The sequence below is a fragment of the Onychostoma macrolepis genome, chromosome 15 (assembly GCF_012432095.1).
Source record: "Onychostoma macrolepis isolate SWU-2019 chromosome 15, ASM1243209v1, whole genome shotgun sequence".
In the NCBI taxonomy this organism is placed as follows: Eukaryota; Metazoa; Chordata; class Actinopteri; order Cypriniformes; family Cyprinidae; genus Onychostoma; species Onychostoma macrolepis.
The window spans coordinates 6,476,185-6,489,367 of record NC_081169.1 but is presented as its reverse complement, the minus strand read 5'-3'; the positions used below and the strand labels follow the sequence as shown (position 1 = coordinate 6,489,367).

Here is a 13,183-nt window from a genome sequence, read left to right as displayed (position 1 = left end):
AAGAGAAAGCTGATTTTCCTTGTTCTGAATGCATCCCAATTGATTATCTGGTGGAATAGTTCTTTCTACGCAAGCATAAAAGACTAGTAATATAATTTGGAGGCATTGCAGCAATGCCTTTACAGTGGACAACAACATATGTGATTTCCTTCTTTGATTATAAGCATGATACAAAAATAAACAGAACTAAAGAATAACATGAGCACCTGAATGTGAGAACTACACTTGAACAGAACCTGAATATACACCATAAAAAGACTTGACAAACTCACCAGCAGCAGCTTACAAAAAAAAAAGAAATAACAATAGACAAGATATTAAAGAGACTGAAACATGAAGGCTATATACACAAAAGGAATAATGACATAAGATGCACCTGGAAGTCAGCACTTCGGGCGGAGCTGCAGAGCTTCAAGAACACTTGAATGTAAGAACTAGACTTGAAGAGAACTTGACTGTAACCATAAACAGAATTGACACCAACAGCGGGTTACACAAACAAAGCTAGACAAGAGTCTAAAGGAAACATGAGGACTAATGACATAAGACACACCTTAAAGTAATCAAGACAGTGAACCAATCAGGGCTGCGTTTCCCATAATCATTGTAAGCTTAAGTACATCGCAGACCCATTGAAACCAATAGAGCTATGATCAATTTAAGCATACAATGCTTTTGAGAAACGCAGCCCAGAACAAGACACATTAAGCAAAGGTAGCATGTGACATGATCACATGAGAGACAGGGAATTACATGACGAAAGGCAACATGATTATGACATAAAACATAAAATAAAAGACATCAAAACATATAGAAAGCCTAAAACAGGTGTGACAATGGGAAGGAAATGTTGAAGGTTAATGGGATCATAATCCTTCTTCCTGTAAGACTTATTTTAAATATTAAACTAAATGTTTTTGAAAGACGAAATAAATTAACTCTGTGATCAGCCGGAAGATAACCTTTGATTATCTGCATCTTTTCTGTATCAACTTCTAATAGAGAGATATTTGAATGTCATTTGTTCTTATAAAACCAAAATTTATTGATTGATTGATTGATTGACTGAACATCTTGTGTTGACATTCATACTGTTAAATAGTATACAACTGCATGATAAAATTTGAGTGACCTTGGCAACCCGAGGTCATTCTAAGGTTCCTGCGTGATTTAGAAAGAATCTCTTGCTTTTATTATCTTCTAAAGGAAAATGACACATTACTTATTTTTAGCTGACCATTTTTGAACCTCATTATGGACATCTGCATGTTCTTCCTAGGGTGAAGAGGTCACCCATACAAACTTTTGTGTACATTTCCCATTTGTAAACAACTGTGGCATATCATAATACACCCCAATAATAATTCTGGCATAGAGATGCTTATTTAGTGTCATCTATTGTTCATCAAAGCCAATAACAGAAAACATCACGTAGGGTGAATCTTCACTCCATGCCCAAATGTAAAAGGAGGAAAATGATAAAATGAATCCACTCATCTCTACTGACCAAATTATTTTGGATTCGGACAAAAGTCATGTGCTTCATAACAATCGCCGGATTTTGTGCAAATCAAATCTCTGGCTATTTTCCTGTGTATAGCAAATACAGCTGACCCCTCTCTCCTTTTCAATAGGCGCGGGGCGATGTGCGCGAGGGCGCTCGTGAAAACCACTGCTGTCCAGTTTAAACCTTTCCCAAGAATCCTGGGAATTCAATTGTGTACCCAAGCACTGGGAAACCGACAACCTGTGCTGTGACACCAGATCAGTCAGGTCAGCCAGCGGAAACCCCAGGACCATCATAAACCTATTCGTCAAACTGTGGGCGCAAAATCTCATGGATTAACACACACTCAAATGCTGTGTGTTCAAATGAATAATTTGACCCCATACGTCTTGTTAGTTTTCAATCTGTCCGCGCCAAACCCACGACCTAGTAAAAAAAAAGTTACGCCCAGACAATTTATTACACTTTTGTGGATTTCATTAAAATATGAATACAGTTTAGTAATATGTATACTCTAAATCCACCAGAAACAACAGACATCACTGTCTGCACACATCATAGGCTTTTCGGCGCCTTATTAAAATTTATTTTTATTTTCTTGCAAAAACAACAACAACAACAACAACAAAAAACACTTAACTTTTGATCAATTCAACCCTGCTCCACCAGCGCGAGTGTGTAGCTCAGTTCTTTATTAGATTAATTAGCAACTGCTTACCTACACTCACTCAGCGATAGTGGACACATGAACAGCAGCCTCATTCAAAACCTCCAAACAGGGTGACATACTTTTATTAATGTCTTATTTACTTTCACTTAATATTAATTTAACATTCGAATGGATAAATTAATTTCAAACATAAAGCACAATGATCGATAGAGTGGATAGTATAAAGTAGGCCAAGTATCATATAGCCTGTTGGCTGTCGGTTCTAAAAGGGTAATTACGCGATTTTTTAAATGTATTTATTAGATAGCCTATCTAATTGGCTTTTAATCAATGTGTACTTAACGATCTATTAGCCAACACAATTAGGCCTATATACCCTAGTGCTTCGAGGGGGTCCATGTTTCTCCCGTTTTTATCGGACTGCAGAGTGCAGAATCCCCAAACTTCATGCATAAAGTTGTTTTGTAAATTTGTTTGTAGGCTACCAGACAGACTACCAGACTATTTTATTTTAATCAATTAATTAATTATTGGTTTAAACAAACGTAGAAGCAATATTAATGAATGTTTTCTACTTTTGTCATGTGATAGGCCTAACAGGCATAGCTAAATTTACATGTAAGTTTGCAGTTGTCCAGCAGGTGGCTGCACGTGTCCGTGTCCTTACGATGCGCTTTCGCTCTTTACTCCAGAACCCTCGCGGATGTAGACTACTTATGTAACGATGCTTTTTGAGAAACGGCCCCTAACGCTAAGATTCCTAAGATTGTTTCTATGATCCGTTTAGGTTTACGATGCTTTTAGGAAACGTAGATATGAACCAAGCAGCCTAATTGTGTAAAAGTATAAAAAAGCTATAATCTGAACAAAATCACAAGAATATATTTAGGCAATGTTGAACAGTTTGCTGAATAGGCTTTATAAAAAATTTAAAATAACATTTTTAAATCAATATTTTTATAACGTTAAGCAAAAAGCCCCAATAAAGTTGACCGACAATCGATTGACAATTCAGCACTTCGTTAACAAACAGCGACGCTCAAGTTGTTGTTGTTATATAATTAGGCCTACTATTGGACCTATACTAATATAAAATGGATAATAATTGATTTATAAATTATTGCAAATATGGGAAAGGCTACAGTGGATTAGCTACTATTATTCTCAACTAAATTAGGATAACTGAAAGGGATTTTTGTTGAACGTATTGCTATATGATCTTTGTCCTGTACATCAACTGTTTTGTGGATACACCTGTGATCAACCCCGTCAAAGAAATTTAAGAATGCGCAAAGTTCTTTTTTTGACAACATTCCCCGATGCGCTTTTTGGGGACACACAAAATAGCTTAGGCTACATATAGCCTATACTTTTAAAGGGGGCCCACCTTTACTCCCACTGGCCCTGAGCATCCTGCATGCGGGCGTATTATGTGATAGGCTACACACCTGGCACCTGAAAATTACTGTAGTGGCAGACGGATGGGGGTGAGATGACATGAAAACTATAAACAGTCATTATAGGATACATTCAATCAACGAAAAACATACCACCTTCTCAATATAACAGTTAATGTTCTTCGTCTTCTGCCGTTCTTCTTCTTCTTCTTGTTATTAAAAGTGAAGTGAAGTGTGTATCTAGGAGTTTAGTAGGCCTAATGCATATGTCCACATATTCGTGCAGTCCTAAAAATTATTATCCAATCTTAAATTGAGTTTGGCCATTATCGTTAACTCAACCAATAGCCAACACTAGAAAAATATAGGCCTAAAGCATTTTTTAAACCGGGAATTTTAAAACACGGTTTACTTATCTTTAGTGGCCTACATGACAAAATATGTTTTCCAGAAACACTGAATGAGACAGACACACTCCATAGCCTACGGTCCACCCTCATGCTTCGCGAACAGAGGAAGTCGGTAAACACTTTGTAATAACTTTAATCAAATAATCATTAGGAAACATAATCGTAAAATCTGTTTATCAAAGTTTCACTACATGTCGAATTATTTCAATGTAGATTAACTATAATTTAATAAACATTCGATATTATGTGAAAAAGTTTTTTAATGTTATTATTTGATAGTAATCAAAAGGGGTTATTTTGCTTGCATAGACTTTTCTTTATGTTACGTAAAACTAAATAGTGCAAAACATGCTCTTTATTTAACTGGTAGTATTATGGGGCTTTGATAATAATTGTAATCAGTTTCGATTAACCTCGTTTTGACAAGTTTTTTTTTTTTTTTTTCTCAGACGAGCATATTCACTGTCTAATTAATAAATTCAAAGACAAACTTGCATTGTATTACAACAATCGTGTACTTCTAATATACAGGTGTTTTTATGGGCACGAAATAAAAAGCGACAAAATGCGAAACTATTCTTGTATGAAATAGGGCCTAGTTGTTAAAAAATATGTTAAAAATTGTTCATTGTTGACACCACATGCGGGCAATAGTTTTGAGTAACATAAACACAACAATATTTAGTCATTTTTGCAGTGTATGACATTGATTCGACAGGGCTAAATATTTACAACTTCAGCAAAATAATTTGTCCCAACAGATTACGCAATTTTTCCTCATCTACAGGCTCCATTTTGCTTTACGTACTCGCATAAAAACGACTGATTTTATAGGCTTTGGAAAGACGAATAGCTTGCATTACACGAGCAACTTTATGGTGCAAAGAAATTTTTGTAGTTCTATTTAGAAATTATTTTCTTACAGTAATTTATATCGCATAACTATTAAACTCTAAAATACACGCCTGTATAAACATAAAATACGTTGCTACAAATATTAAATAATTAGTTGAAGGCCAGATCTGTAGTTGGCTGAACTCCTGAACAAATCACCTTGTTATAAAATAATAATAATAACAATAGCCTAATCGCTGAATTATACCGCATAAATTAGGCTATAAAATCCAAAACAAGTGTTTTGTTCACAAAGTGTTTATTAAAGAATAAAAACTAGACCTATTAAAAAAGAGAAAAAAAGATTGAAAAGTGCTAGTTAAACATGGCCCCAATGTGTCATATACATTAAAATTCTTTCTTTCTTTTTTTTTTCCTTTCTTTTTTTTTTTTTTTACAAAGTACAAAAGTCCAAACTGGCAGTCACGTGCTCTGACCCCTATATGAGACCCTTAAACACTGAAACAAGAGGCCAAAACACAGGTGTGTACACTTCGGTTTGTATACCTGCCCAGAGCTCCACTGTATCCTTACACATTCAAAAGCGAATAGAAGAAAGAAAAAAAAAAAAGGGTTCAGAACCCAATACTTCACTCCAGAGGCATTGACAGAATGGATTCAGGTAAACATGAATTGTAATTCCATGATGATTATACCTTCAATCTGCTGGCTATCCTCTCATCTGTTTGAACTGTTTATACACATTCAGAACATAAATGTCCACGAGTCTCCTGTGAAGGAAAATCAGGCAGGCTATACTCGCCTAGAAAGCCCGTGCTTCCACAGTTTGCGGCTCCAGTAAAAGTTTTTCCTTCTTATCTGTCTTAAATCAGAAGAATTTTATGAAATGCCTTTGTGTTTTTTGAAATCGATGGACCTTGTTTTTATTGTCTCTTTCAAGAATGTTAATCGGTCTTTGGTTTCATGCTCACACCCGAGCTATATATCAATCCGCGCGTGTAGCGCGGAGTGTTTGCTCTCGTGGTCCCAGTACGAGCAGTGCATCATGGAGAGTTCTGCGGGTTGACGCGCGCAAGCAAACTGCAACCCTGTTCCGTTACCGGTGGACACTGGAGGGGCTGCAGCCGTGGCGGGACTCAGCTGCTGCGCGTGCGGGAGCGCATGAGGATGCGTGTGATGGTGGAGATGATGATGGCTCATGCCGTTGTAAGTGTTCACCATGCCCGGGAGACCTGTGCTTTGCGCCCGCGAGTACGGATTGTAGGAGGACGGCGCGGACAAGCCTTTCACGTTAACGGCACTTAAGTTCCCACTGCTCATCTGACAGGAGGTATAGGGCATAGGCGCAGGAGACCACGAGTTATTGATAAACCCTGACTGCAGGTATTTGGGCGGGGAGAGGTAACCGTACCCGTCACCTCCGAAGAGAGATTTGCCAGGCTGGAAATGGGTCGGTGGAGGCCTGAACGGTCTCTTCATGCGTCGCCGTCGCCGGTAGTTGCCTTTTTCGAACATATCCTCGCATGCCGGGTCCAGGGTCCAGTAGTTGCCCTTTCGCTCGCCGCCGCCCTCCCGAGGCACCTTGATGAAGCACTCGTTGAGTGACAGGTTGTGTCGGATGCTGTTCTGCCATCCTTTCTTGTTCTTCTCGTAGAAAGGAAACTTACTGATGATGTACTGGTAGATGCCGGACAGCGTGAGACGCTTCTCCGAGCTCTCGCGGATTGCCATCGCGATTAACGCCACGTAGGAGTACGGTGGTTTCTGGGTCGGGTCGGATTTGTCCAGTCCCTTCTCGGGAGGGGTTTCCTCTTTTGTTCGGTCTTTCTCCGCTGAGCTCGAGGTAGTGTCCATGAGTATCATGCCGTTATCCTCGGGGCCTGGGTAGGTGGCCATCATTGCGCACGCAAACCTACACCAAAACAAAACCGTGGACTAATAAAAAAAACAGCTCAGCAATGCAAAATTGTCTTGATGACAGCCTAAATCGTCAGACTATAATCATGCAAACACGTTATTTCTTCTTTTTTTTGTAGCCTACGTGTGCAGCTTAATGTCAGCGTTAAAGGTTTGACAAAGTTCTTGCGCTTCAGAGTTTCTCCTCAACAACATACCCACGGAGAAGGAGGGCAAATTGTGGTTTGGTTTCTCCTTAAGCCCGCCTTTTCTTTCCTTCACACACTCCCTCACATTCACACATATTTGATGCGGTAGGACATAAGCTTCCTGATTCGTATGCCTCGAAAGCGATGTATCTGTTTTGCTTCATACCCTCTAAATTCTGAACTGTGTCTCTCACCACAACAATTGAACCAACAACTGGAAACCGACACAGTTTTAGAAGACATAATTAGTTCATATAACAGGTGCAGGAGCTGAACTGTTACACAACGTTCTGCGCAGTCAAAGCACTTTTAAAATTAACTAGCCTTCGTCCTCAAATAGAAAACGTGATTTAATGAAAAGGAATTATAAACTAATATTTAAAAACAATATTACAAACTGTTATTTTTACTACTATTTTTAGTAGCTAGTTATATTAGTAGGCTATATAGTAGTCGTTAAAACTGTTATCACTACTATAATTCTACCAACTATGTCTTTCAGACTTTCCTCCTTTTGGATTAACTTGAACCTTATTTGGCATAGGCTATATTTCTGTTTTCCTACAATGCTGCTACAATGAACTGTTTTCATTTATCTTGTTTTAAATATAATTATGTGACTATATGTAGCACTATTTTTTGTGTAGCGCTGTATATTTGGCTCCTTATTTATTTGGTGTATTTCGTTAGTTATTCCCAAGATATTTTTGGACTAATCTAAGCGTTTGATTTGCTGCCGGTTCTGCTCATATCCAATTATAAGCATGTCGCTTTAAGTAAGAAAGTGTTAGTCAAGAACATGGGCCCAAATGTAAAGGATAATGTGACAAATCACTCATATGGGATCTGTTTTAGCGGATCACATTGCGCCACAATATTTATCTCCATTACGCAGGCTAGCCCAAATGTGTGTCATGTAGGGGTCTGGATCTGAATAAAATTTTGATTTTAGACAATATCATTGCATATAGCGAGACATGAAATAACCTGTCTCTTTCAGCACCAACAATCAGTGCATGACTTACTTCTGGAGACATTATGTTAAGTCGCAAATTATTCCCCAAAACAAGTCGCATGCCCGTAAATAAATGATGTATTTACATAAATCATTACATGCAGCTGACATGCATCTTTCTCCTTTGTTCTTATTAACTGAATATGGCAAAACAAATAACACCCACGAAAAACCGTTCTGGTTAAAAAGAAAACGCCTTTAATAATTCGCAGTCTGTGAAGGCCTACGTATATATATATATATATATATATATATATATATATATATATTGTTTTTTTAAATAATGAAATTAATTTCTCAAGAAATTTTTTTTTTTTTTTTTATTATTAAAACCGTTTTTACACTTATCCTACTTATCAACCAACCAAACACAACATAATTCAGTTCTACAGTGCGGATGCGACCATCTAGAATCTAGATAAATGTATCTGCGTAATTCTCCTTGTTTCTGTGTTATCAAAAAATGGGTTAAGGGGCCTATTGTTTTTTACAGGTCAATTGCTGCCAGGTTTTTAACGAGTCTTGGCCACTTGCCTACAATTGGCTATTCAACACAAGACAAGTTATGACCATTCTTCATCACCGTTGGACCTGACAGCTTCTTTACGGATGCTCTGAAGTAGCTATTACTTAGCTAGCAATCCACGTGCTGGTTGATAAAGGCTACAACAAGTTAAGAGCTTGAGAGTGTAGCACACAGGATAACATGTTATCCGACATCACAATGATGGGATAAAAGCCTACAGCATGATTCAATTCCATGAGTTGTGAAAAAATCAGGGAAAATTGGTACAAGCAGAAAATACGCATAATAGCCCAACATTATGAATTAGCCTAAGCCAATCTATTAAAAGCAAATGTTAAAAGTATTATTATTGAGTCTTATAACATCCACGTTTTAAGATTCGTCAGTATTGGACAAATAGCCGTCGATACAAATTCACTATCATACAACTCAGTTCACCTTTAATCAGTGACGTAATTCTGCTCAAATTAGCAAACAAGTTCATTCCATGACAAGATTATTAAAGCGCATATTCGTTAATTAGGATTAAGTAGCATATTTTCCGTCTGGGGAAATTAATGAGAAAATCTTGAAAGAGGTTATTTAGAGTTGTTGCAATTAGTCGAACGCCTGTATTTATTCATTAGAAATCGCTGTCAGCGTCACAAGTGGCCTAGTATTTTAAAATCATTGTTTTAAATAATCAAGATATCATTAATGTCTTTAGCAATATCCTGTCATGTTTTTCAGGAATGTTTTACTGTAATTAGTTAATAAGCTAAACAGATATTTGTTCACAAAATATTCCCCGAAACAATTAACAAATTAAATATTTTCCACCAAGAAAAAGAAAAACATGTTTTTCCTTTAAAGTAAATATACACACTATTTATCAGATTTTAGTTGTAAAAACTTACCGGGGTTGTTAGCTCTCACCACGAGTCAAAGATTTTGAAAGATAGCAATAAAAATGCTCTTTCAGGTGTGAACAAGATCCATCGTATGTTGCAGGCTCGGTGAGGAAAGGAAGAGCGAGTATGTGTGGAGAGGGAAGGAAGGAAGAGGGAGGAGAGGGAGAATAAGGAGAGAAATGTAGAATGCATTAGTTTGTGGTGCGTGCTTAAGTATATACTCTGAAAGACATAAATTCCCGTTCCCCGCACTTTCTGAAATCGGGTTAAGACATGAGGTCAACGTTTGCGCGTGCGGGAGGCACACACTCGACTGTTTCACTATATTATGTGGACATTTCATAGACTTCCATTGTTTTTATAGTTTATGGATCTTTTCTTCTGCTTAACCCAATCTAGTTAGAATGTATTTTAGTAAATATGGACAATAATTGTAATGCAAGTGGAAAGTGAGTGTAAGGAAGGACTCATTTGACTCATGATGTTCTTTCTAATAAAAAAAAGTCTCTATGGCTAAAGTAATGTTCTGATTAATAGGCTATATATGGGCTTACACTACACTTTTAAATAATCATTTTTTTGTGCATGCAAACACAACCATCGTTTCAAATGTATAAAAGTCTAGACATACTTTTAATATTAATTTCCATCAATGTACCATTGTCTTATCAAAAACCTGTTAATTGAGATCAGCTGAAGTTTAAAAAAAAAAAAATCTAACATTTGCAAACCTTTTCTTGAAATAAGAGGAATTATCACAAAAACGTTGATATCCTTACATAGATCATTTTCTTCTTTAAAGGGAAAGGACAGACAGGGAGTAAAAAGTGCATGCAGAGATGTGAAAATGGAGGAACGGAAAGAGGGATTAAGAAGGAGGGATGTTCTCCTGCTCCTACTGAGACAGGTGGACATCATCAAAGGAACACACACACACACACACACACACACACACACACAGACAGAGAGATACACAAGTCAGTGTTTGTGTGTATGTGTGATCAGTCTACAAAAATGTAAAAATCAAAATAATGTTACACATTAAAGTAAAATAAACAATTGGAAACAAAATAAACATACTTTATAATGTTAACATATTATTTTGTAACACAAAAATGCATTTACACGCATGAAGAGAAAATGACAGTTTCACAGTTGACATGTATAAATCCTCAAAGTTAATGGACCAAAAATTTGTAGGTTTAACTCAGGTGAACAAGGTGTTTGTATGATGGGGCGGTCTTTACCTGACACCCCCATGCCGTGCAGTTGCTAAGCTACCAGAGAATGTTCTTGGCAGTACAAAAGCCTACATGTGGGTGGCTATGAATTGTGGGAGATCTTATCATGACTCCATGACAACAAGAGACGTTAATGCAGCCATGACACTGCAACTGTGTCACACAGCTGTTTGACTTTTTACTGTTCTCTTCATCTCCTCATCTCTCTTACACTCATCGTGCATTCATTTTTCATCTTAATAATTAATGTAGCTTTCTCTCTGCTAAAAGTGTCTCGTTTTGGATCTTGGCACACAAAAGGGTGCCTATAATGGTTGTGGTGCAGTATAGGTGTTCAAATATTGACAATGACATACAGAATTAACGTTCAGAGCATTGTAGCACTGGAGATGTAGTAAAACTGTAATAAAGCAATGATTCATTCGAGCATGTGGAAGTGAGTGAGTAAAATGTATTTGAGAAGTGTGTTATAGTTGTGCATCTGGTTATAAGTGTTCATATTTATTTGCACATGTGATTAAAATGGTGTGTGTGTGTGTGTGTGTGTGTGTGTGTGTTTGTGTGTGTGGTCTTTGCACACAGTGTGGAGTAGCTTCCTGCAGGAAAGGAAAAGTAAAACAGGACGTCTTCAAATCCGCAGGGAAAAGGATTCAGAACCTGTCTCAGACCTCCACACACACCATCTCGCTCCTTTCATTCAATACATCCCTCAATCATTCTGTCTAGATCTTTCCAAAATCCAAAAACTCAGTATGTTATTCTTCATCATACATGTATCTATTCTATTATGTCCTGGTTTCATTTATAATAAAAATGTCAAAATGTGTTCCAAAGAGTGATGTTCATGTGTACCAGTTTAAATAGACACTTAAAGTTTGGAGGTTTTTAGCAGGGCCACTGCTGGCCAAATGGAATGCAGGATTGTATTGTTGTGCCCCCTCCCTCAAATATTATGGAAGTAAACAAAAATACATACTATAGGGGTCAAAATAGAACTTTAATAAAATATAAAAGTAAATAAATAAATAAATCGTAATTAAATTGTATTATTTACAATTACAATTCATCTATATGTCATGTATAGCAGTGGTTCCCAAACACGATCCAGGAGGCCCCCCAAAACTTCAAAAGTTTTTCAAAAATTACCCCAAAATCCATGTCTCCTTAATCAAACACACCGGATTCAGATCACCAGCTCATTAGTAGAGACTCCAAGACCTGAAATGGGTGTATCAGACAAAGGAGAGATGCAAAATGTGCAGTGCTGGGGGGCCTCCAGGAGCGTGGTTGGGAACCACTGATCTATAGCAAAAAGGTGGCCAAAAATTTGAGATTAAGCGGATATTTGAATCAAATGTTGGGTCGATAGCCTATTAGACAAGGACTTGATCGTCCTGTAAGTGTAACAGCAGCAATTACCAGGCCTTTGGCTCCCTTTACAGGCATTTGTAATAACATGTAATGTTGATAAAAAAATAAAAAAATAAAAATAAAAATAAAAAAACAATGGACACCATTATTTGTAATGGTTTTACTGGTTATGGTAATTGGTCACCTTCTAAATCCTAATGGAATATGTCCCAAAACACACTACAGAATGTTTTTTAATGGTTAAAAGTTGATGGTTTGTAATGTTGGTAATGGTATTTGTGATTCATTTGTGATGGTATTAGAATTTTTTCAGCAGGGTTGCCTCATTGTTTTTATATAATGCATTTTAAGTCATTTTAAAGGCTGTTGTTGGCTTAGGTTTGTTTTTATAACCACAAAAATATTATCTTAATACTTCTTTGTATATTATTATTTGAAGTAACAAAACCATGTTTAGTTTTTTATTCCTGTTAAAACCATGGCTAACTTTTGTAAGTGAACATGGAAACGCTGAGAGAATATTAGATGCGTTGGTGGGGGTGAAATTATTACTGACATTAAAACACGTTATTGACCTCAACACCCAAAAAAGTTTCACAGGATTTTGAATGTAGCCTACCTGTGTCGTGACGCACAGGCTTCGTTTTCATCTTTTTTCCTTCTCTTGGCGCCGGATTGCTGATGTCCTTTCACGGGCATAGTTATCCATCAATTATGATCATTTGCATTCAGCCGCAAACATGTGGTGTGAGCGGTCGCGGGTGCAGGAATGGCGCGCGTCATTTTTCTTTTGTTTTTTTTTGAGCAACTGGAATGGTGCCCCCCTGGGAGTTGGTGCCCTACGCAAACTGCGTACTCTGAGTATAGGGAGCGGCGGTACTGGTTTTAAGTATAAAGGTTAAAGTGTGGTTGTGAAGGTGTTCCTATGGGATTTTGAATAATAATATATTATACAGTAACAGTTTTGCCTTTATTAAAAACATAGCATGTACTTTTATTGTATAAAGTGTATCAAGCCTCATTTTTGTTGGTGGCTATTAGCCTATTACTCTCCATTGTTACCTCACAATTAATGTATCTGAACAATGAACTCGATAGATTGGTGTCGATAACAATTTATTTTAAGGACCAATATTAACTAGCATGCATATTACTAACATGTTGGCTGTTTGTTTGTAATAAAAAAGCACATATTA

The 13,183-nt window shown here is 37.0% G+C and overlaps 1 protein-coding gene across 2 annotated transcripts; it reads right to left on the bottom strand.

The window, feature by feature from the left end:
- Positions 1-2,634: 2,634 nt before the first annotated feature.
- Positions 2,635-12,762, bottom strand: foxl2a (forkhead box L2a). Of its 2 annotated transcripts, none has more exons than XM_058745565.1 (2): positions 12,607-12,762; positions 2,635-6,751 (listed from the first exon to the last, which is right to left on the bottom strand). In XM_058745565.1, exons 1-2 carry the CDS (start codon positions 12,684-12,686, stop codon positions 5,818-5,820), a joined length of 1,014 nt encoding a protein of 337 aa, XP_058601548.1. In that variant the 5' UTR covers positions 12,687-12,762; the 3' UTR covers positions 2,635-5,817. The 2 variants fall into 2 exon arrangements, with proteins under 2 accessions (XP_058601548.1, XP_058601549.1); XM_058745566.1 differs by lacking the exon at positions 12,607-12,762 and adding an exon at positions 9,382-9,515.
- Between the last annotated feature and the right edge of the window lie 421 nt (positions 12,763-13,183).